This window comes from Notolepis coatsorum (assembly GCF_963971535.1).
Source record: "Notolepis coatsorum genome assembly, chromosome: 1".
Lineage (NCBI taxonomy): Eukaryota > Metazoa > Chordata > Actinopteri > Aulopiformes > Paralepididae > Notolepis > Notolepis coatsorum.
Window position 1 is genome coordinate 170,196,437 of NC_140165.1, and position 26,918 is coordinate 170,223,354.

A 26,918-nucleotide genomic window follows, 5' to 3' on the forward strand; every position below is an offset into this window, starting at 1 on the left:
GCTGTTATTCCCTGACCTCCCACTTTAGAGAGAGGGAGAGAGATATTTAAAGGGAGGAAGGAAGGAAGGGAGGGAGGGATGAAGAGAGAGGGAATAGTCAGGTAGGAAGGTGATGGAGGACTTACTGTATGTATACAGAGATGGGGTGTGCATGCTGTGAACAGGCTGTCCCTGGTTCCTGTGTGAGAAAGCATGTACACTGGTTGCTCTATGCCTACAGGTACCTCATGGATTTAATACATGTAATGTAATACATATATTTATATGTATTACATATACATATATATAGAGCTGCCGCGGTATTGATTATTTCCTTACCGCACAAATTTGCAAAATATTTCCTACCGCCGCGGTTATTACCGCATGCACACAAAAAAAAAAAAAAGTTTGAATGCATTTTTTTTTAGTAGTAGTCTGCCTGCCTCTAGTCTAAATGTCTATTTTTAGAGGATGACTTTGCAGCATGAATATTGTTTGGGATTCGGCAAGCACGCATTAGTTATTGAAAGTGAAACACGGATTCGAAGTTTACCCTCTGGTCGTGCGCCGTTCACTCGGTGTCGCTGGCAGGGGTGGTACTGGTTACCCCTAACCCCCCCGACCCTTTCTTATTATTATTACTATAAAGTTACTACTTTATAATAAAGGCATTCGTTTTGTGGCATTAACATTATATAGTTATACGTTCAATAACATCAGCGTATTTACCGGACAATAGCAAGGCAAGCAATACTCTATTCATATCTCAGTTCCTTTCTTTGCTCAGAGCGTGCTGAGTTGTCCCATTCTGCGGTCTGTTAATAAAGTTTTCAATCAGACAAGTGTATAGAACGAAGGGCTTTTATTATAACATTCGTTGCAGACAGTAAAATCATTATGTCTCGTTTAGTACTCCTTAGGAGCGATCGTAGTCCACTCCGGCGGAGAGTTAAAGCTAACGTTATTAGCCGTGTTGTGATGATCTGACATTCAGGAAGTAAAAACCTAATACGCGCTTGCCGATTGGTGGTAACACACTGCATGACGCTACAACGTGTGACGCGTCTCTCTTCTGACCAATCCGTGGTCTGCAATGTTTCACGTGACTTTTCTGGTACCCAATAGGGTCGCTTGGAACCTCGATAGATGAGTAGGGTATATCTGCAGAGCCGCAAGCCCAACGAGAGGAGGATAATTTATTATTATTATTATAAAAAACAGCGGTGACGCGGTATTCAGCCTACTCTCGGTGGCCGTGATGTAACAGCGATACCGCGGTAATGCGGTAATCGCGGCAGCTCTACATATATATATATGTATGTCACTTGGAAGAAGTGTCATTGTAATTTCAGGCTCTGTATTTTTAGATGTTCACTCACACATTCATTTGGTAACTCTAACTCTGTACATAGTATACATACATACATTTACGCCACTTTTTCTCCTCTTTTTTCTATTTTTCTCCCATCCCAATTCCACTGTGCCAATTCTTCCCTCCCCTGTCTTGAACGTTGCTCGCATATGCCCCCCACTGGCCGTTTGTAGGGAGGATAGAAGAAGCCTTGCATCACGTGTCCCCTCCGGTACACGAGGAGGCAGCCTGTCACATCTTTTCACCTGCCAGCGCGAACTCTCATTGGCGAGGTGTAACGTGTGGGAGGCTCACACTACCCCCGCCATTTCCTGTCTCTGCTGTGCAGGCGCCCCAACCGACCTGTAGGAGTCGCTGTCCACAACGTCCAGATTACCACCCATCGACTTCCACCCTGCTAACTCTGCCAATTGAGTTAGTATGACGGCTGGCCCAAGCCGGAGGCAACGCCGACAGCCGGAGCCGAACCCGGTGTCTCTTGCATTGGTGACGAGCGCAATGTCCGCTGCGCCACCCAGCCGCTAGTATCGAGCACCCTTTGAAACCTTATATCTTGGCCTGTGCAACGTTCAAATATCTCCGGGCGCCCTTTTCTTTGTCAGGCGAGTCGAGCGGGTATCCCGATCACATTGAGAAGCGTCAAATGCCCCCGATGCATCTGTTGTGGTGGATTATGTTGGCGACACAATGGACACCAACAATACTTGGACTCGCGATCAGACAATTGGAATATTCTTTTTGGGGTACCTCCTAGTGAAGGTAAGGACTAAATTATATCAATCCTGCTTTGATCCAACCATGATTTCACCTCGATCGCAACGTGTGTGTGTGTGTAACATTACTCCACAACGTACGCCACAACTGTGGCGGCCCACCACAGTCTAATTAGTCCCGCCACAGTTGTATAATGAACCAAAAATTACTTCAGGTCACCAAAAATAAAATTTTAATTTAAATATAAAGTTTGCCAATAGGGATGTATCAGTAGTATTGGCAGTGGTAGTAGTCGTAATAGTAATCCACTATATTTTTTTATTTTCTAAAAAATAAACCAGTTCAACACTCATTTAAATGTATGCTCTAGTCCAGTGGTTCCCAAACCTCTCCTCGAGACACCCCAGCCGTTCCATGTATTTGTTAAATTCCACCACCAGCACACCTTGATTCAACTAATAAAGGGCTAGTTAAGTTGAATCAGGTGTGCTGGTGGTGGAATTTAACAAATACATTGAACGGCTGGGGTGCTTCGAGGAGAGGATTGGGAAGCTCTAGTCGATTTTGTGTTTTGAGCACAAAGTTCATCATAGATCTAGCCTCTTTATTTTGCTCTCAAAGTGCACCAGATTGATGCATTTAACTTTAAAAGGGTCGGAGGTTCACCCCCCATAGTCTCTGAAAATCCTGTGGGAAACACTCCTACAGGTCGGTTTGGGGACGCCTGCACAGCAGAGACAGGAAGTAGCGGGGGTAGTGTGAGCCTCCCATGCGTTACACCTCGCCACTGAGAGTCCGGGCTGGCAGGCAGGTGAAAAGATGTGACAGGCTGCCTCCTTGTGTACCGGAGGGGACACGTGATGCAAGGCTTCTATCTTCCCTACAACTGACCAGTGGGGGGCATAGTCGAGCAACGTTCAAGACAGGGGAGGGGAGAATTGGAAACACGAAATTGGGATGGGAGGAAAATAGAAAAATAAGGAGAAAAAGTGAAAAAAAAAAAAAAAAGTAGCGTGTCCAGGCGAGAAACAGCTATGCTTTTAGTGAAATTCACGTTTTGCTGCATATCATCATTTTCTGGGATTAGACAGGATCACTCTAAAACTATACTTATATTCACCAGTGTCACCACGGTATAACACGCGAACGTAGGGCTGGGCGATAAAACGATAACGATAACTATTGCGATAAATTATTTCCTCGAAATAAACATGAAACGTGGTCGCAAAGTTTCGATATATCGATTTCCAAGCTTGGCTCCGTTCAGCCTCGGCTCACCACACTCACTAACAACAACCAACGTTACGTGATGACGTGACGTGCATACGCACAACAGCTAACAACCAATCAGTGAAGGAGATGGCCGAGAGCGAACGAGATCCGGAAGGAGACCCAGAGGTACTAGGACTCACTCAACAACAAGGCTAGCTAGGCTAATTAGCTTGCACGGCGTTGTTTTATATATTTACGTGCCGAGTATGTGTGTGTTTTGAATTCTGAGGCCACGTTTAAGTAGTGTGGGGTATACAGTGGACGTCGTTTCAATATATTGTGGCGGAAGAGAGTATTTTAGTGTCATATTTAGCACATTGACGTGGAATACACCGCTTAGAAGCAACAGGCTGGCTAGGATACCTAGCTTGCACGGCACTGTTTTATATATTTACGTGCCGAGTATGTGTGTGTTTTGAATTCTGAGGCCACGTTTATAGTAGTGTGGGAGTGGACGTCGTTTCAATATATTGTGGCGGAAGAGAGTATTTTAGTGTCATATTTATTGTCATGAGATACTCCGCTTGTCGGCTAACTGCTAACGTGCGAGGACTGATGACGACATCAACTCGACTTGAGACATTCGCAGCAGCATATTAGAAGTTAATTAAACTTGACAGACATTATATCGATGATAATTATCGATATCGAATTATATGAAAATAATTTTATAATTTTATCGCGATAACGTTTTTGGTCATATCGCCCAGCCCTACGCGAACGTATTGATGAAAAAATTTATTCTTTTTCACATATTGAACGATAGATCGTTGATGTCAAATGGGCCATAGTATTGTATCCATAGCTATAATATAGAATATATATATATCCCTGCAAACACCGCCACGTATTCCTATCTTTTAGAGCGTTGGCGTGGTAGGAACAAACGATGGCTTTGTGCAATAATACTAAATAATAAAATAGACATAATAAACGGGTAATAAAATAGACATAAAATAGGCATGATAAAATAGACATGCTAAAGTCCTGAGATGCAATACAATGTTGGCTATGAATTAAGGCACTGGGTCCTATGTACACTACTATACAATATACAGTTTTTACTCTATATCCTTATGCTATACTTGCTATTTCTAAACTATACTATACAAGAACCACATCAGTTATTTCGTTAAAGGACCTTTATTTTCCTCGTTCCTTTAAAGCAGGGGTCTCAAACTCAATTTACCTGGGGGCCGCTGGAGGTAGAGTCTGCGTGAGGCCTGGGCCACATTAAATATTCTACAAAAAAGGGGTTTCAAGTATTCCAATTTTTTTTTTTTTTACAACTGATCCAATCTTCTCAATATTTAGCAATAACATTTCAGAACATGAACAGTTCTTCAGAACATGAACTGTTCTTCAGAACATAGGCTTCTCAGTGGTGTCAGTGGACTCATCCACAGCTATGGAAATGCACTGTGCATTTTTTATTCTATCACAAAGCTGTTTAAGCAAATCACCAGCCAGTATTTCAGTTATTCTGGTTGCTGCGCTATCTGAGGGGGATTTGCTTTTGTTTGCCTTCAAACATGGTCTCCATCACTTCAGTCATACATTATTTTATTATGTATGCATCAGATAATGGCTTCTTGTGTTTAGCCAAAACCCATGCCACTGAGTGAGGACTTGGTTGCTTTTTCTCGTTGTGACATAGATTTAACAATAATTCTGCTTGCAGCTTGATATGATGATTTCATTCCATTTATTTTTGTGGTTCTTCTTAGCACTGCATTTTGAGGAAAGGTTGCATCAAAATAACTGTTTTGTTTCGTAGTGGCGTTTCAAATTGCCACTCTTCACAAGAGCTACCATTTTGTGGCATATTAGGCACATTGGTTTGGTGCTGGGAGGATGCACGCATGTTTTTTAGTCCATTCACCTTTGAATAGCAGCGATTTTCACTGTCTACTTTTCTTTTACTGGCCATCTTTGAACATGCCACATGTTTCTACTAGCTGCCTGCTGGCGAAACTAGGCTACTAGCTACATCAGGGGTGGCCAACCCGCGGCTCGCGAGCTGCATGTTGCTCTTTGCCCGTCAATGTGTGGCTCTTCCATCAAAAAGAAGAAAAAAAGTATAATATTATAAAAAAAATATTTTTTTTATGTCACTCATTCCATAAGGACGTAGAATAAACATTTACAGATTTCTTTAAAAAATTTCCATTTGCATGTTCTTGTTATCTGAATCTAGGGACATCTATAGATCTCAGGTGTCATCATCATGTATTCCCAGTGTCATAAATAGTGTGTCTGTTACTAGGCTTGAGTAAATTGTAATGAACCAAAGGAGAATATCAATTATATTAAAAAAAAAGAATTTATCTTTGACTGTGAATAACACCATGCTAAAATTTACCAGACCTGAAAAATCTAAGCAAATGAATAAAGGGAAGATGATTAAACAGAAGGTTTTGTAGATACAGTACTGAATTCTGCCATCTTTTTTATAATGTAAATTTCTCCACCATTTGTCATCATATTGCAACACCGTTTTTTGCTAGACGTTCACAGAAAGGTAGAGAAACGAACTGCGTTCTGTTTTATGGCAATAACGTTCAGGTTTGTGGGAGATAATCGCAAAAAATAAGAGAAATAAAAAAGTTAATCCAGAAGTCAGATGATTGACAGGGGCTGGCGTGAGCTGGGTAGGGTAGTTTTTCTAAATTTGAAAGCCCTGAGTCTCTTCCTTCAAAAGACTACACTCACTTTTGGCTGCTCCACTTCCTCCTGTCAATATGCGCCATTTTCCGACTCAATGCCCTGAGATTTCTATAATCTTATATTTCACTAATAACAGTTAAAATCATTGGTAAACAAACGTAATGCTGAAAATATACACTTTTACTGTATATCTCGGGCTTAAGAGGTTAACCATGTGAGGCCCAAATTTGCTTAATTTTTTTTTAAATAAACATTTACAGACTTTTTTTTTAACACTTTGGGTGCCGGGAACCGTGTTTAGACGTCATTGCCGGCCATGCTCAAGGTGCCGAAGACGCTGTAAAGCGTCTTTGATCTGTTTACATCTTTTTTCGATTTTCCCCGTCTGAACTTCACCGCCGAGCTTTTGGCAGAAAATTTGAACCGGAAACTGCATTTCCTCTCAAATTTCACTAGGTGGCAGTGTCCCCCTATTTTCTAACACTATCACAAGAGGGTGAATATTGTACCCCACAATGAATCTGGCATTTGATTGGCCAGCATACCTGGCCAATGTGACCACAGGTATAAAACGTTTGCGCGATCCCAGAATCGACGAGGTTTTGGAGGAGAGAGAGAGAGAGAGAGAGATAGATAGAGCGATAGAGAGATTGAGAGAGATATTTGAATTGAGATCAGCCTATAGTCTATATTTATAGTGTTATACAGTATAGTGGTATAATTGTAAGGTTTCAGCTGTGCTTTAGAAAGTACTTAGTCGTGCTAAGTAGTACTATTGTGAGGGATTAGTGTGTAGTCTAGGTAGTCTATTTCAGTAGTAGTAATAGTAGTTTGATCAGTTAGTAGTTTCATTTAGATTATTAGTTCAGTATGAGGAGACGTAGTGTAGGTAAGCGTGGGGACAATCCGGCGGCGGGTCGGTTTGTTCAAACGAAGCTGGCGTTTGGACCCGCGGTTGCTCCAGCAGCAGCAGCACCAACGTCTTTGGTAGCTCCGATCGGAGAGAGCCGTGAGACCGTTGCTGGGCCCAGCAGCGCGTCTCGCCCCGGGACCGGGACCGGCTCACCCCGACGCAGTTCGAGGAAGAGGAAGGCTGCGGTGGTCATAGCTTCTTCATCCGAGTCAGCGGACAGCGATTCGACCGCCCACGAATCTGATGGGAGCGCCGATTGGGAACCACCAGGTAATTACACGGTCTTATATATATGTGTGTGTGTGTGAAACGTGTATTTGATGATTTACCTAACGCTTATTTGAATCATTGTATACTGTGACTATGTAACGTTAGTTCGCCAAACCAACGCCGATATGCATTTATTATATATGTGATTGTGTGTGTGTGTGAAACGTGTATTTGATGATTTACCTAACGCTTATTTGAATCATTGTATACTGTGACTATGTAACGTTAGTTCGCCAAACCAACGCCGATATGCATTTATTATATTCTAGCTCCGGAGTCATCTGACGATGATCTCGGCTTGAGTCGGAGGTGTTATGGGTCTGATTCATCACACGAGTCAGACGTGGGACGCAGTGGTGGTCGACGAAGGGGCAATGGTATGTAATTTTGCAATGTGAATATTGTTTTATGTTCAAATCAATATAGTTGATGACCATGTGCTGCTACACGTTAGCTTTAGGTTGCATGGCCGTGTGTGTGTGTGTGTGTGTGTGTGTGTGTAGATGCACGCTCTTTGAAGTTGTGTAGCTTTAGGTTGCATGGCCTTGTGTGTGTGTGTGTGCATATGCAGGCCTCGCCATAGTTCAAAGGTGTTGGATATGGTACAAGTCTTTGATGTGTGTGTGTGCGTGTGTGTGTAGATGCACGCCCTTTGAAGTTGTGTAGCTTTAGGTTGCATGGCCTTGTGTGTGTGTGTGTGTGCATATGCAGGCCTCGCCGTAGTTCAAATGTGTTGGAGATGGTTGATGTGGTGTGTGTGTGGGGCGCAATGGTATGTAATTTTGCAATGTGAATATTGTTTTATGTTCAAATCGATATAGTTGATGACCATGTGCTGCTACACGTTAGCTTTAGGTTGCATGGCCGTGTGTGTGTGTGTCAGGGTTTCCGTTAGAAAAAATTGTTGCCGGTCTCCGTGACCTGCAAGATTTCAAACTACCGGACAAATGAGATTAATTCCGGTCATAGTTTATTGAGCTTTAAAACAATTGATGTAGATTTATAATATTATTACTTAAAACTAGGCTACTTTTGCGTATACAGTCATTAATTAATATATTCCAAATAAAATAAGTCCCTCGATACTCCGTGCTGCTGCTGACTTGAAATAAAATAGACTGCGTATGTGGGCAGTCGGTCTGACACTAAACAGCAGTCTGTTATAATCACATTTTTATGAGCTAACGAATTCCGTTATATTGGACATTTGTATTAATTATATCAAGCGAAGAACTGAGAAAGCAGAGAGACGGCAACATTATCGTGGTTTGCGTGACGACTCTCTCCACCTCGCAACGACTTATTTGCAAAGAGTATGGCGCTGCAGAGAAGCTGTTTTAGCTGTTATTGGCTCTTTTCTGGGAACCGCACAGCAGCGCCCCCCACCCAACATTGGCTGAAAATGGCTGAATTGGAGTACTGCTGGAATACTGCATTGTGCTGTTGGCTCTCTGGCTCTGCAGCTTCACAAAAGTTTGCACACCCAGCACTAAGCTCTCGCTGACGACGTCGTTGTCATTATTAGAAGCAACGAGGAAACAAATGTAATGATCGTTTCGTTCATCGCATAGGCTATTTAATTTTAGCCTATTTTAATACAATTCAAATTATCAAATTGTGCTTAGACTCAGGGAATTATTTTCACCGGACATTAAGACCGGAGATATTAAATATGTCGGACTTAAACAGATTTTGCCGGTCAAATACCGGTAATTACCGGCTAACGGAAACGCTGGTGTGTGTGTGTGTGTGTGTGTAGATGCACGCCCTTTGAAGTTGTGTAGCTTTAGGTTGCATGGCCTTGTGTGTGTGTGTGTGTGCATATGCAGGCCTCGCCATAGTTCAAAGGTGTTGGAGATGGTACAAGTCTTTGATGTGTGTGTGTGTGTGCGTGTGTGTGTGTAGATGCACGCCCTTTGAAGTTGTGTAGCTTTAGGTTGCATGGCCTTGTGTGTGTGCATATGCAGGCCTCGCCATAGTTCAAAGGTGTTGGAGATGGTACAAGTCTTTGATGTGTGTGTGTGTGTGTGTGTGCGTGTGTGTGTGTAGATGCACGCCCTTTGAAGTTGTGTAGCTTTAGGTTGCATGGCCGTGTGTGTGTGTGTGTGCATATGCAGGCCTCGCCATAGTTCAAATGTGTTGGAGATGGTACAAGTCTTTGATGTGTGTGTGTGTGTGTGTGTGTGTGTGTGTGTGCAGCATGGTGGCCTATGCATGGATTGTGTAGCATAGCTAACTAATGCTAATCAAGCCCTTTGATCTTTGTGTGTGTGCGTGTGTGTGTGTGGTATGCAGGCCTCGCCATAGTTCAAATGTGTTTGAGATGGTACAAGTCTTTGATGTGTGTGTGTGTGTGTGTGTGTTGTAATCAATGCTATTTCATTTATCATTAGTTAGCTATGCTACACAATCCATGCATAGGCCACCATGCTGCACACACACACACACACACACACACACACACACGCACACACACACACACACACACAAATATCAAAGGGCATGACCCCTATCCAACAGCGTACATTGTGGCCTATATATGCATGGATTGTGTAGCATAGCTAACTAATGCTAAATGAAATAGCATTGATTACAACACACACACACACACACACACACACATCAAAGACTTGTACCATCTCAAACACATTTGAACTATGGCGAGGCCTGCATACCACACACACACACGCACACACACACAAAGATCAAAGGGCTTGATTAGCATTAGTTAGCTATGCTACACAATCCATGCATAGGCCACCATGCTGCACACACACACGCACACACACACACACACACACATCAAAGACTTGTACCATCTCCAACACCTTTGAACTATGGCGAGGCCTGCATATGCACACACACACACAAATTGGGACTAATGCTAAATGAAATAGCATTGATAACACATGCTTTGATGTACAATGGCCGCTGATTTATTTTGTGTTCATTACAGGATCCGACACCGAATCCGGGGCCGATACACCAACATGCTTGGGTATGTACTAACTACATTTATGTATGTGTAAATGTATTACTATTGTGTTTTATGAGACTTACTTACTGAATGAATTTAATCCAATTCAGATTCTGGCGCAGACCCCACAGATAGTGACGCTGAGACTGGCAACGACATAGGATCACATTCTACTCCTGCAGGTAGTTGTACATAAAATATAACACAATGCTATATATATATATATATCATGTAAATACAATGACAATACGTTGCCCTAGTGTAATGTATTACATCATGTGATTCTAGAACTGGATGCTAGTCTGGACATGCCGGAACCCGTTGCAGGGCGGAAACGCACATCTAAGAGCGGTAAGTTGGCCTCACTCTGCACACCACTTCCAGCTCTGACCTCTGACCCCCACACCACGTCCAGCTCTGACATCTGAACCCCACACACACTCACTCATTCACTCACACACAGTTTGTAACTACGTGGCATATGAATGTCTACAGTAGGGGTGTTATAGTATATTTGTATAATTGACAGGTCGTGGCGTGCGACGCGGAGGAGCGAAGAGCAGGGCTGCGATCCGCCAGGAAGAGGAGAATGCCTGGTCTCGTGAGGGCTGGGTGCCTCACAGGATCCCCTTCACAGCCCAACCGGGGTTGCTCCAGGACGCCAAGGCACTCAAATCGTACCGGCCTGCGAAATGGATGGATCTGTTCCTGACAGATGCTTTTCTGAACTCCATTGTTGCCCAGTCCAACCTCTACGCTGAGCAGTCCATTGCCCGGCTGGACCCCACGCTAACCAGTAGCAGGGCACTGCTTTGGAAGCCCCTCACATTGAAGGAGCTGAAGAAGTTCCTTGGACTCAATTTCCTTAGCAGTGTCCTGCGGAAGCCTCGCGTGGACCAGATGTGGACCACTGACGACATGATGTACACACCGTACTACTCTGAGACCATGCCACGCAACAGGTTTCAATTGATCTGGCGATTCCTCCACTTTGCGGACAATACTTCCCTGGAAGTTAGAGACAAATTGTGCAAAGTACGCCTTGTTGTTGACCATGTAAACGCGAGGTGCAAGGAGCTGTACCAGCCTGAACGCGAGCTCGCCATTGACGAGGGGGTGATGGCATGGCGAGGCCGCCTGACCTTCCGGGTCTACAACCCCAACAAGCCCACCCGCTATGGCATCAAGTCTTACTTCCTGTGCGAATCTCGCACAGGATATTGCTTTGCATTTAAGCCATATTGTCGGGAAGGCTCGCTCCTGGGGGACACGGTCGTCGGTCTGCTTGGACGTCTGTCTGGGGCCAGCTATACGCTCTATATGGACAACTTCTACAACTCAGTACGTATGTCCGCCAGGCTCCGACAGTTGAGGACCGACGTCTGTGGTACCCTCAGGAAGCACCGGGGCGAGCCAGCCATCTTCAAGAACGTGACCAAACGTGACATCGGTGTGGGGGAGCGCATTGCGGTCAACAACAAGGAGGTCCTGATCGTGGCATGGCGTGATAAGAGAATCGTGAAGACCATCAGCAGCTTCCACGAGGACACCATGGAAACGGCGATGGTGTGGAAGAAGCAGAAGAAGGGCAAAGCGCTGAGGGTGGAGATGCTCAAGCCGTCATCAATCATGGAGTACAATAAATTCATGAACGGCGTCGATCAGCTGGATCAAAATATATCGTACTATCCGGTTACACGTAAGACTGGAAAGTGGACCAAAAAGTTTGTGATGTATCTGATCCAAATATGTATGTTCAACGCTTTTGTCTTGTACAAAAAAAAGCACCCACAAGGGCATTACTACAACCTCTTCCGGTTCACCAGGGCTGTGGCGCGGACCTACACAGACGGTAAGGAGAAGAAGATTCCTGGGGTGACAGCGGAGATGGAGGCGGAGGCGGAGGCAGGGGAGGAGGCAGGGGAGGAGGCAGGGGGTGGGGATGAGGAGGAGGCAGGGGCTGAGCAGGTGAGGCGTGTCGACCCTAGGGCCCCACTGGGGGACCCGCAGAGCAGATTAGTGGGTGGCTTTGTGAAGCATGTAATGGTTGCATACAAAGCCACCCCCAAGAAAAAGCTACCGTGTAGGAAATGTCGTGTCTGCAGTAGGCGTGGCATCAGGAGTGAGACCAGATATTTTTGCACATCGTGCAAAGTCCCCCTGCATCGTGACAAATGCTTCACTCTGTACCACACAAAGAGGGATTTCTCTAAATAGTTTCTTTATTAGTTGTCATACAGAAGTACAGACTACTTCTAAATAATCCGGCACACAGAAGTACAGATTACTTCTAAATAATCCATCATTGTGTGATACAGACAGAACCATGTGTACCGGTACATAGTATAGCTAGCTGAGAGTAGTATAGTATAGTGTAGTATAGTATAGTGTATGGGTAGTTGCACTGTTTTCTGTACAAGACAAATGCGTTGAACACATGTATTTGGGCCACGGTTGTCGATATTGCATAGGCATGTTTGGACCACTTGCAGATGAGACGTTATGTTAGCGATCTAGCTGTATCGACTCCATTCATAATTTGCATTGTGTGTATATAGTTTTTTTTTTTTTAATCTTTTTCCCCCCTCATTTTTACCGTTTGCACAGAACCAATGGTTGCTGACAGTCACCCAGTTTATAAAAGTATATACTGTAGGTAACATACCACACTTTTCTAATGCAGTCCATTGGCCTCTTATTTATATTCTTTGGAAGCATGTATTGGATATTTTTTGGTCCACAGATCATCTGGCGATTCATCCATTTATCAATGGACAATGCAGTCATCGATGCGAGAGACCAAGTAAGATATGCCCTGTAGTTCATGTGACGTGAATGTTACCAGCAAACTTCTAAATGCACTGAAACAATGGTTGGTTATCCTCCAGTGTTCACTTTTTATAAGGTATTGTCTTGGTAAATTACCATAATCCTATACTGTGAATGTTACCAGCAAACTTCTAAATGCACTGAAACAATGGTTGGTTATCCTCCAGTGTTCACTTTTTATAAGGTATTGTCTTGGTAAATTACCATAATCCTATACTGTGAATGTTACCAGCAAACTTCTAAATGCACTGAAACAATGGTTGGTTATCCTCCAGTGTTCACTTTTTATAAGGTATTGTCTTGGTAAATTACCATAATCCTATACTGTGAATGTTACCAGCAAACTTCTAAATGCACTGAAACAATGGTTGGTTATCCTCCAGTGTTCACTTTTTATAAGGTATTGTCTTGGTAAATTACCATAATCATATACTGTGAATGTTACCAGCAAACTTCTAAATGCACTGAAACAATGGTTGGTTATCCTCCAGTGTTCACTTTTTATAAGGTATTGTCTTGGTAAATTACCATAATCCTATACTGTGAATGTTACCAGCAAACTCCTAAATGCACTGACACAATGGTTGGTTATCATCAGCCAGTGTTCACTTTTTATAAGGTATTGTCTTGGTAAATTACCATAATCCTATACTGTGAATGTTACCAGCAAACTTCTAAATGCACTGAAACAATGGTTGGTTATCCTCCAGTGTTCACTTTTTATAAGGTATTGTCTTGGTAAATTATCATAATCCTATACTGTGAATGTTACCAGCAAACTCCTAAATGCACTGACACAATGGTTGGTTATCATCAGCCAGTGTTCACTTTTTATAAGGTATTGTCTTGGTAAATTACCATAATCATATACTGTGAATGTTACCAGCAAACTTCTAAATGCACTGAAACAATGGTTGGTTATCATCAGCCAGTGTTCACTTTTTATAAGGTATTGTCTTGGTAAATTACCATAATCCTATACTGTGAATGTTACCAGCAAACTTCTAAATGCACTGAAACAATGGTTGATTATCCTCCAGTGTTCACTTTTTATAAGGTATTGTCTTGGTAAATTACCATAATCCTATACTGTGAATGTTACCAGCAAACTCCTAAATGCACTGAAACAATGGTTGGTTATCATCAGCCAGTGTTCACTTTTTATAAGGTATTGTCTTGGTAAATTACCATAATTTTATACTGTGAATGTTACCAGCATATGTGTCTAATGCACAGCAACAATGGTTGGTACTGATGACTTGTCACCCAGTTTATTGAACATATTTTACAATAAAAATGTTCATGGCATCAAAGTTTCAAGTTTTCTGCATTGTAAAGTATTCTGTATTTTATAATAATGTTTTCTGGACCTACACCAGTAGTTATAACTTACTTGTTCATTAGCGCCAGGCATGGTGGTTGATGAGGTAGTAGTATTTCCAGGTGAAACTAATTGATATATTATCAATACAAGATATTATTACTTTATGAATGTGTTTATCATGTATGGACGAATAAATTGGAAAACAGGTAGGTACAGAGCAACACAGTGTACAACACGGGAGCAGATTATGCACAGTACATGAATGAGAAACAGTCGAAATGTTTTTTGTTTAGTTTATTGCATGCACATGATCTATAATACCTGATCGGTACAATATCTACTAACCTGATCAATACAATATATTCCCACCTGATCGATATAATAGTATTACTGCATTTAAAGTTTGTTAAAGTCGGACTGTCAATCAATCAATCAAACGACCAACAAAACAATCAATCAATCAAACCAATCAATCAAACAATCTATGAATCAAACAATCAATAAAACAATCAAACAATCAATCAATCAAACGACCAACAAAACAATCAATCAAACAAATCAATCTATGAATCAAACGACCAACAAAACAATCAAACATTCTATCAATCAAACGACCAACAAAACAATCAATCAATCAAACAAATCAATCTATGAATCAAACGACCAACAAAACAATCAAACATTCTATCAATCAAACGACCAACAAAACAATCAATCAATCAAACAATCTATGAATCAAACAATCAATAAAACAATCAAACAATCAATCAATCAAACGACCAACAAATCAATCAATCAAACAAATCAATCTATGAATCAAACGACCAACAAAACAATCAAACATTCTATCAATCAAACGACCAACATAACAATCAATCAATCAAACAAATCAATCTATGAATCAAACGACCAACAAAACAATCAAACATTCTATCAATCAAACGACCAACAAAACAATCAATCAATCAAACCAATCAATCAAACAATCTATGAATCAAACAATCAATAAAACAATCAATCAATCAAACGACCAACAAAACAATCAATCAAACAAATCAATCTATGAATCAAACAATAAAACATTCTATCAATCAAACCAATAAAACAATCTGTCAATCAATCAAACCATCCATCCATCCATCCCAATCTAACGCAAATGCTGAATGTGATTGGACCAGAGTAGACAGACACAGACAGTGGAGCAGTGCTTGCAGAGAAGATAACGGAGAATTTTGAGAATGCCTGCCATACGCACTGGGTGACGGGATATATTTTCCTTCCACTTTACTTGGTATCACTCCGGAATCACGTTTCAACCAAGTCACTAACATAACGTTGCTGTCATGAGCCTGCGCTATGGTAGCCTACAAGTGATAAAATAAATAAAACTTCCAACTCGCGCAACGACTCTGCAAAAAGTTGTGCGCGGGCCGCACTAACACTAAACTTTGATGTCAAGTAGGGGGCTGCGAAATATCATCCAGCGGGCCGCAATTGGCCCGCAGGCCGCGAGTTTGCGACCCCTGCTTTAAAGGGTCTTTCCATTTTGTTTAAAGTGACCGTTTGTGTGTGAGCGAATGCAGCATGTGTGTTGTGTATGTGTGTGCTCATGTGTACTTGTGTGTGGAGAGTTCAGTGTTCAATGTTCTGATGGCCAGGGGGAAGAAGCTGAGCTTCTAGTACTAATAGTACTAATTTATATATCTTATCCAGTTTAATCACCTGTACATTGTATATTGCTATTGCACTTTACTGTTATATTTCCACTCTGGTTGGATGCCAAACTTCTTTTCATTGTATTGTGCTGTATAATGACAATAAATTAGAATCTAATCTAATTCAGTCACTCACACTTAGCCACTCTACATTTTACATTTACATTTAGTCATTTAGCTGACGCTTTTATCCAAAGCGACTTACAAGTTCTGTGCGACAAGACAGCAAGAAGGGTATAACTCTATCAGCTGAGTAACAATGTTCATCAAAGTGTTGCGTGTTACAGTGTAGGTTAGTTTATTAGGACAAGTGCATGACAGTAAGGTTAGTCGGGGTTCGTTTTTGCCCCTAGTGGCGGCTCACAGGCATAGCATTTAGTGTAAAACCAGTTCCATCTAGGCGAGAATGCTTCGTATCCATGACACTGTGTGTCCTTGTATCCCTTTTATAGCCCTGACAGGGGAATATCCACAAAATGTTTAGGCCCGATGCCAGAACCGTCCTGGTAAATGTACTGTATTTTTATCTTTATGGCTTTTTCTCATGTCATACAGTGTATGCATTTGGGTTTTTGTGTGTGGGTGTGTTTGTGTGTTCAGCCGAGCATTACAGCATTCCTTACAGCGACCAGCAACCATTAGTTCCAATGAGGAATGCTAACTCAGATCCAACCCACACATCAGACCAACAAAGTGCAATACCAACAGGGGGCCCTTTTGCCTAGAGGACAGGATTATTTTACCGGACATCAACAGGATCTACTCGACAAACAACAGCTTTATGTTCTATAAACTGCATATTTATGAGGCCAGGGCCCTCATTTATCAAGTTTTCTTAGAAAATGTTCTATTTCCACACGTAAGCACAGAATTTAGAATGTGTGCATGCACAAAAAAAAGCGGGATTTATCACACATGCGTAAACAGGTCCTACGCACACCTGTCATGATAAATATCACCTTGCTCCTACGCTGAGGCTCGTGCACACTTTCACGCATTTGCATACCAAAACCGCCCCGATTAACCATATACGGTAATGGAACACCCCCATGAAATGTGGAAAAATGGACTAAGCCGAGAGAAGCGTGTTATGGAGAAATATGTGACAGGCTGACAGACGTGTACACGTACGGTGATGTCGGATATGATATCTATTAACCATTGCTGCCTGGGCAGCGCAAACACTAATAAAGACCGTGCTGGAATATGACTGCCTTTTTCCGTTTTGTTCGATTAATACCCAGGGATTAAAGTTCTCCTCAATTTTATTCCAAATCGCGACGTATTTTCCGTCAATTTTCTACCTGCTGCATATGATTTCTAGAGGCATACAATCTATTTTGATGTCAGTATTGGGTAGCCTATATAAACAATAATACGAGAGCATATACAAGAACAATGAATCTCACTGCCATGTATGATGTAGCCTATACGCCATGTGTAGCCTGCCTATGTGATCAATACAAACATGAACTTGAATTCCATCATGTTTGTGTGCGGGAGCTCACAAGGCTGTTGTCACAATGGGTGGTACAGTAATAACAGTCTACAATATCACGATGGACCATGCCATGTAGCCTATGTTCTATTATGACATGATCTGTGACGACAAATGTTCTAGAATGTTTGATTATGACATCATACTCTGACAGCATGCCTATGTGATCAATAAAAACGCGAACTTGAATCCCATCATCATATTTACATAGTCTGTCCACTATGTTTATTACTTTGTTATTTCCCCCCCCCTGTCTATGTAAAGCGACCTTGCATGGGTCTCTTGAAAGGCGCTATGAAGCTATTATTATTATTGTTGTTGTTATTATTATTATCATGTCTGTGTGCGGAGCTCGGTGAAGTTTCAACGGAGCGAGGTAATCTATTCTAACCAACAAATTGAAGTAGAAAGCATTCCGTTGTGGCCAATCTTATTTGGAAACATGACACAAAATAATAGTATGTCGCTTTTTATTTGAAACAATATTTAATGGCGTTTGGAGGTGGGTGTTCTGCGTCTGCCCCCCGTGCCAAACAAGCAAGCCAACCTCTTGTTCCCGCATGAGCCCGTTATAATTACACTACTGTCGCTATTTTACAATGAACTATAATGAATTACGGTTCATACAGAACACGCGCCAGTGTCTGGAGTAATGCACGAAAGCTTATTTCCGTGTTGAAACTAATGCATGAACTGAGGAGCTCATATGCCGTCCGTCTGCAGTAACGATCTTCTACCACGGGGCGTCAGCTAAGCATGCTCCGAGCTGTGCGTAAATATAAGCACAAAGTCAAGTTCACGTTCAAATTGATAAATCCCACACTTTGCTTAGAAATGGTCGTACGCACGGGTTAAGCACATATCTGTGCGTACGCAACTTTGATAAATGAGGGCCCAGGGCTCTGGACCAGACAACAAAAGAGATTAAATTGTTGGTCTCTTAAGTTATCGGTGCTCATATTCTGTGTACAGTTAACTGTCCAATATTTTGAGCTGTCATATTGCAACGTGAGTGACCTGGCGTTTCACAGGCTGACCTCGTATTCTCCTGGCAGATGGTTTACTGACTACTGCATTTTGTCTCTACGTCCACAGGTCTCGCTCGGTCGGGGGCCTCGGCAGGATCTGGGCCACCAGTTGCTCTCAGAACCGGCTCCAGGAGCCACGGGGACGACACCGGCTCTCCACCGTCATCCAGCCACTGCGCCAGAGTGCCGGGGAGGTGGTGGACCTCACTGTGGACGAGGATGGTAAGAAGGAGGCCTCGTGAAGGTCATTTTCAACCGACACAAATTCACACAGTGGCCATTTTGCTCTTACGTCGTGACCGAGGTGGCAACCGGGTGGAAAGAAACCCCAACCTGAGTGTGACATGAGAGCAGAACGGCAGTCAGTCGTCTCCCTGTTGAGGTCCCGGCCCAGCCTGCTTCTTCTTCTTCCAACATAGGCGTGTGCTTTAGCAGCGGTCCTCCGAAAGCTTCCCCCCCCCCCCCAGAAAGGTCAAAATGAACAAGGTTTTCTGTATCCAACATCCTGCACTTAATTCTCTTGCCTTGTGGCTCAGTCTCACGCCAGGCAGCTGAAGAACAGATGTGGTGATTATGTTTACAAACCAAGCAAAGCCTAATTGAAGGACAAGACCTCCTCAAGAGTAACTCTCCTTCCACACCACGTGTGATTGTTTACCTTCACACCTTTGAATTACTAGTGTTTTTGTTTTGAGTGATATTAGACGTGTCATGTTTTGAGTTTTCCAGCTGAATGCCGCATGGGACGCATTGAGAGACGGCTGATGTCATATTGCGTATGACCAGCTCATTAACTCATTCAGCGTCATACCCGAGTATAGTTGGGTTTTCTCGCCAACCGTTGAGCGCCAGAAACCCGAGTATACTCGGGTTTTGATCCTTTGATATTTTCCTTTGATCCCCATTCTATACAGTCAGCCGTATAGACTCGCTCTGAGGGGGAAGAGCTCTTGCAGAGCAATCGCTAGGAGATCTTCACGCGCCAAGCAGTCATTGTCACTCAGCGACTCGAGAGACAGGACGCTGCTCGCTCCGCGGTTGCAGCTGGAGGCTATTGGGCGCGTGACATTTGCGAAGTCTGAGAGGTCTGTCCGCCACATGGCAGGGTAACAAAATAGTCATGTAAAATAATTAAAAACTGCTGTGTGTTTTGGTTTTAGGACAGTTGTCTTTTTTGCAGCCTCGCGCATCAACTCTCCTTGTTTCCCGACGTCACAGCCACCACCTGCTTAGTAGCTGCTTGCACTGTAACCAGGGACCGAAACTAAAGCCTGCCGCCCGCCAGGGGTGGTCTGTTTTTACCTTTGGCGCATGACACTTAGAGGGCTGCCCGCCGTGTGGCGTGTAGACGTGTAGTTCATAACGATACTCTTGTGCGAGTACAGATTATAGCCGCTCGTCTTTTTTTTCTCCGCCGCGAGATCGTTAAACTACAAGTCCCACATCGCACTCAAGTCAACGGTCCAATCACAGTAGAGTGACGTGACTGGTTTCATGAGAAAAAAAAGCAAATGACCAATCGGAAGCTATCATTTGGCTTGTTTACTTCCGTCTGCTCTAGTCTATATCGGACCTCCATGAGCTAACGTTACTGTTTAAACAATGACCCAGTCAACTATTCACTTTTAGTTTAATACATGACGAGGCATTGTCTAACGGTATCTAGCTGGCTAGCTACTGATCGCTGCTGATATCAACAAATGCTCCAGCAATAGTCTACTCGAGTGCATAATACCTCCGTTCCCTCGTTAGCTAGCTTAGCTAGCTCACGTTAGATCCACCTGTCCCAGTAAACTAAATTGTCTTAACGTTATCTACCGGGCTAGCAGTAGCTACAGATAGCTCCTGATATCAATGTCTTATAACATTGATTGAATGCGTATTCTAGCTGAGGGCATGTTGAATGTGATTTGACAAAAGAACCGTAACGTTAAATAGGGATATGCATCGCCGGAGAATCCTTGCATGCTGAATGTAGGGTCTAGCTGAATATAGGGTCTAGCTGCAGGGCCGGAGAATCCTTGCTGGAGCTGGAGGCTACTCAAGTATACACACAGACAGTGGAGCTGTTTGCAGATAGCAAGCATTTTGACTTATTGCGTGGTGGCGATGTCTCGCAGATAATACAACTACAAGTATGATTATATAATATATATTTTATTTAAAAAAAAAATTTTATATAAAATATATATATATATTTTTTTAATCAAAAAAATGTTGGCAGGTAAGAAATATGCTTGGCGGGTAGACTCTTCCCATCTACCCGCCACTGGCCGGTGAGTCAAAAAGTTTATTTCGCTCCCTGACTGTAACGATGCTATACCGATTAGCTAGCGTTAGCTTAATAGCGTCGGTTAAATGGAAGGAGTAAGCCAGCCACTAAAAAGAAAAACCACCGCGGTTTTCTCAGACGAAAAGGATGAGCGGCACCACCCAACAAAAAGTTTCGAGAGGAATGGAAGTTTGAAGATAGCGGTGTTTCAAGAGACTGGCTAGGCTACTGGGGGCTGTAGTGGTGAGTTAACTTGTTCCGTGTGCCGCAACTATGTCAAAAAGAAAAACGGAAACAACACATTTGTCATTGTCGTGTTACTTCACAGTACAAATACGTGAGTCCCCTGTTGTGGTTGTGATATTAGCTTAACTCCGTACCAACATCACACAGGTGTATCTGTGTAGACAGTCTCCTCCCCACCGTATATTCTCTCCCCATCGTATGTATCTTTTTTTCTACCACCCCCTCCTCCTAATTAGGGATGTCCCGATCCGATCACGTGATCGGAATCGGCGTCGATCACGTGCTTTTCAGAGTATCGGCGATCGGGAAAAAATAATAATAAAAATCGGCAGTCAAAAAAAGAAAAATTTTATTCAACAAACATGACCATGTCCACGTCTTAAACTCATACGGAGGCCTTAGTTTTGGTTTTAAATTACATATAATATATCATCATTAATGTATTTATTGTCACACAGAGCAGAATAATTATCCACAACAAACACATTCCCCTTTAATTTTCACCGTTGCAACAAACATTCCCTTTAATTTAGACGCTACACGCTACACGCGAGTCGCGACCACATCACAACAACAACACGTCGCTCCCGAAACACGGTTAATATCCACTGACTTGAGCAGCTAGACTTAATGTCAGAGGTTTGGAACTAAGCATTTTAAAATAGAAAGTCAAACAAGTTGCAATGTTTGCAAGGAGGAGATTCCGCGTGGAGGAAAAACTCATGAAGCAGCAGGCTGGAGGCGAAGTTTTCAGACTATCTTTTCAACTGGAGAATAACGTTACGTCGTCGTTTCAGACCAGAATGGACCATTACGTAAGTCGAACACTGAATGTATACTAATGTGCAAACATATATTGAAACTTTTAATATTTCTCATGAAGCAGAAGCACATTTCTCAGGGTGAATGTAATAACAAAAGCCTCCGCTCTCGCGCCCTATTATAGGCAACAGATGGGCTTGTCTCACTCTGCCAGTTTCTGACAAAAATGCGTCAAAATTGATTACTAATGTGAAAGATCGGATCGGAAACGATCGGATCGATAGATATTTAAAATCATATGATCGGGATCGGATCGGAAGCAAAAAAAGGCGATCGGGACATCCCTACTCCTAATGTACAGTCTCCTCCCCGTCATAATGTATATAATCTCTGTCAGGATCTATGGGTAACATTACTGTATATTTTAATATCATATATGTCACAAATGTAACATTACTATATACCTGTAGTATGTCATGTATGTCCCTATGCCATAAATGTCATGATGTCAATGTTGTGTATGTCATAAATGTCACTATGAATTGAAAATGGAGGACCCTGATGATGTAAACAAGACAAACGTCTTTCTCTGGTCTGCATCCCCTTAACACTTCCAGCGCCAAAAACGCTGTCCAGCGTTATTGGCCGCCATGCGTTGTCTGCCAGGATCACTGTACAGCGTTTTTTAGGTCAATATTTCAATATTTCATCAGAACACCATAGGGTCCAAGCATTTTTTAGATGAATGCAAATAAATGAAAGAATGCAAGCACTCCCAGACATACCCCACGCGAAGGTAAGGAAAAACTCACTAAAACCTAACAATAGGGAAAAAAAGCTCCACAGGCAATGTGGAGGAGAGAAACCTTAGAAGGGCCGTTCAAGGGGGGATCTCCCTATATCTGATCAATATATCCACCCAACCTACATAAAGCAGTTACTGATGATCAAGGAATTATAAACGACCCCCCCCCCCTTTCCTCCACGCATGATGAAGCATAATGTATACCGATCATATACATTTAAATTTTTTAATATAGCGTGTATGGGAAAGAAACGGCAATCGATAATCTATATATGCGTTTGGGCCTATAACTAGCGTTTTTGGAATTACAGCAGAAAAGATTAAAAACATACTTATATTCTAGAAGGTATTAACACAACAATGTATGAATGAAAAAGTATAACGTTCCCACATCCTGAACGATAGATAATTGATGTTGAATGGGCCATAGTAATGTCAATATAGCAATAAAAGTTATAGCTAGGGATGCCCCCCGAAACCCGGTTCTAAACGGGAACCGGTACTAAATAAGAGTATTGATAATCTCTGACGTTATCAGTACTGCTATCGGTAGTCTAGGAGCGGATTAGCTACGGAGTTAACAGTGTACCATCCATCTGCGACACAACGGTGGCAGCAACAGTGGACACGGATTAATGTTAACGGTAGTCTAGGAGCGGATTAGCTACGGAGCTAACAGAGTGTACCTGTACCATCCATCTGCGACACAACGGTGGCAGCAACAGTGGACACGGAGTAATGTTAACGTTATGTCGAGTTCATACTACACTACACGTAATGAACTCGACATAACGTTACTCCGTTTCCATGAAGTGTTTAATTAGCAGCAATCTGTTGTTGAAAATGTAACGTTAAACCGGAAATGGAAATGAGAGGACAGGAAGCCGTCATGAAATCGTTGTAGTCATATTGTAGTCTTTTAGTCTTAACTAAAATATTTTATCAAAATAAAAAGCAGCAGCACTATTGGATAACTGAGTCATGTTTGCTATGTATTTCTTTCTTTAGGGGAGTAGGACATTTGTTTCACAGTTTTAGCATGATGTTTTATAGATGGCTAGGTTAAACACAGGTTTTTGTTTTTAAGAGAGCGGGTTTGATTTGATTTGATTGAAGTTTATTTCAAATATGCAACACAACAAACAAACATCAAGTACAGATATAGCCTTAACACTTTGATTGCCTAAGGCTAAATTCATGATATACCATCCCTTGCCAGCTCTATTTGTCTATGGAGAAGTTCCCCTTCTTTGCAGGGCTATAACTTTTTAAATTCTATTGCTAGATTGCCATTATTAGGGCCCATTCAAGGTCCTATATGTATTGTTCATGGTGTAACAACGTTAAACTTTTTCATTCACATATTCATACTAAAATATGGTCTAAGGTATAAGTATGTTTTCATCTCTTTCTGCAGCTTTCTCCAGAACGTGATTTATAGCCCCAAATGCATTATATTGATGATCAAATACAGTTTGGTAGCGATCGGTGCCAGATGAAAAATTTCAAATGGACGTGCTTCTAGAAGTTTCTACGTATCATCTGATGATGACCGGATGGGCGGGGGATCGTTTATAATTCCGTGGGCAACGTTATACCATTCATCTAATGTGGGTCAAATGTTCATCATAGCAGTTAGTGTCGAACACGGTAATAATACACGCTAAAACTCACCCCAGTCTCCGCGGGCCGTTGGGCGATCAGCGTGGGGTAGACAGTTTTCCATTATGGGATGTCGAAATACCCGGTCCATTTCCAGGTTGTATAATAGTATATACGTCCAAATCATGTTGTTTATCGAGTTATTGGCAACGGATCGCTATGTATTGTGTCGAGATCGAGTCCCGGGAACTATAGCGAGTGCCCGGAAGTAATATGGGTGATCACCACTTCATCCACATGACTTCCTGTTTGGCGCTTCTGCCGATCGGCCACCAGATGGCGGTCTTGAACCGCTAGAGGATTGAGAGGAGCTCAGAACTGTGTGTGAAGGCTGCAGAGGGGAAATATGATTCCGATCACAGATTTTTGACGAGTTAGGGCGTCCTCGGCAACTTTAGCATGGCTAGGAAAGACGCCTAAACACGTTTTCGGCACTTAAAGTGTTAAGCCGTTCAAATAATAAATATATACTTTAAAAAAAAAATAATAATAATCTAAAAGAACCGATAAGAGTATCGATAAAGTACCGAACCGTTAAGCAGTATCGATAAGAGTAGTAGTATCGATAAAATCCTAACGATACCCATCCCTAGTTATAGCCCTGCAAAGAAGGTAAACATCTCCATAGGCTTACAGCGCTGGCAGAGAGGGGTATGAGATGGGCATAACCCCCGGCGGGCAATGTGTTAACAATTGTGTGTATTGAGCCGTACTGTATTTTACCCATTCTGCAATCTGTTAAATATTGATTGATTGATTGAACATTTTATTAACAGATTGCAGAATGGGTACAATACAGTACAGCTCAATACACACAATTGTTAACTAGATCAGTGCCGGCCGTGTTTTCCTTTTTACCCCCTTGAGTGCCATCATCCACTTCAATGTTGGCGTTAAAAACGCATAATCTATGTTTTAAATTATGGCTATGTGTCTAATCTGCCCGTTGCTTAGCAATGACTTGTTTGCAGTCATCATTGTCGAAACGGATTGTTTTTTAATCGGTTCATATCCTTTTTATAGCATTTCGAAAAGCTATTGTTCTCTCGAAAATTTCCGGAAAATAGAAAGATTCCCCCATAAACGGCATTTATTGGAATATTCTCGAATACACTAGACACGTTGTCATTTGTCGGCCTATTTATGAATCGTTTTCAAATAAACGCTAGATTATCGATAGTATATGTGTACTTATGCACGCTATAGAAGCGGGCTGAAAAATCTATTCTCTCATTTCCTCAACATCACACACACACACACACATACACACACACAGCACATGCTGATATCTCAGTGAATATACAGCTCTGATTATCCTAAAACTGGTAACATAGACTCCTTACCTTAGATCAGATGTTCTCCAAAAAGATTATTCCAATTCCAAATATCGATCGCGTTTATTGATTGATTATTGGCTGTTGTAAATATATATTCCACGCTGCTTTCCAACTCGCGATCACTTCCCTCATCATCAGACGGCTCGCCAGCATAATGGAGCCAGTTGGCTCCCCCCACAAGGATCCAGCAGTATAATTGAATGGCCTGCAGTTACACAGGGATAGACGATAGGGGGCGGTATTTTCCCATCTGAGCTCCTAGAATTTTTTTTGCTTTAATCCCTGAATTATTATTTTTGGAGTACCTTCTGGCTAAATTAAGGTATATTCTATGTCTATTTTTTAAAACTAATAATTCTGTCAAATTATTATTCACTGATTTCCAACCGTAGAAGACTAGCAAAAATAAGGCTAGCTAGCATAATGTTCGCTTCTAGCTAGGCCTGCCACGATAACACATTTTGCTGGGCGATTAATTGCCCCAGAAAATATCGCGATAAGCGATATTATTGCGACCGGTTAGAGGATTTTCTTTTTTTAGAAATTTATTTCCCAAAACTTTTATTTTGAAGCCCACCGCTCCGTCTTTTCCGGTTTTAGACTTTTATTTTGAAGCCCACCGACCGGAGCGGAAGTATTGTTGTTATTATCCTAGCAGCATCTCGTCCGGTTCTGTGTTTTTGAGCTAATGATAAAACAAATGTTGAGATTGTTGGTGAGCAACTAACTTTAGGTTAGTTTTAACGTTAGCTACTAACGTTAGATGCAGCTACTACAGGCAATCAACGATGAGGAGGAAGCGTCAAAGCCGTATAGAATAGAATAGCCCTGTGGTGCGTAGGCACGGGAGCGCAACTCGATTACCCGTTATAATAAATGTATTCATGTTTAACTTGTCCCCGTGTCCAGTCCTTTGACTAGTCCCACCCGTTCATTGTAAACAATGATGCATGTAATTGTATTAACGTTATTCTGTGTTGTAGCTATGCTATACGTTGTATTTCGTTTGTTAGCTATTTAGCTAATGTTGTTGGCATTGAATGAGCATCAACACTAGATCTTTAATCTTTATTTAGCAGTCCAGTTTCTCCGGGCAGTAGCGAGTAACTACTTGGGTCTAAAAATAGCTAACGTTACACTACAAAGAACGCTATTTGGTTAAAAGGAGCAACACTATTGAGAAATGTAGTTAAGCTATATGTGGCGTTGCTAGTGCCCCACGGAGCTCCCGTGCTGTGCTCTGTAGTAAGGCCAGCGGCCCCCCACACGGAGTGAC

General features: G+C 42.2%; 1 protein-coding gene across 9 annotated transcripts in view; it reads left to right on the forward strand.

Annotated features, from left to right (window-relative positions):
- rnf111 (ring finger protein 111) overlaps nucleotides 1-26,918 on the forward strand; it is a 182,410-nt gene that overhangs the window by 110,068 nt on the left and 45,424 nt on the right. For all 9 annotated transcript variants that reach the window (XM_084328150.1, XM_084328153.1, XM_084328156.1 and 6 more), the window contains one exon: nucleotides 18,626-18,780. In XM_084328150.1, coding sequence (XP_084184276.1) covers nucleotides 18,626-18,780 — 155 coding nt within the window. The remainder of the gene's footprint in view (nucleotides 1-18,625; nucleotides 18,781-26,918) is intronic.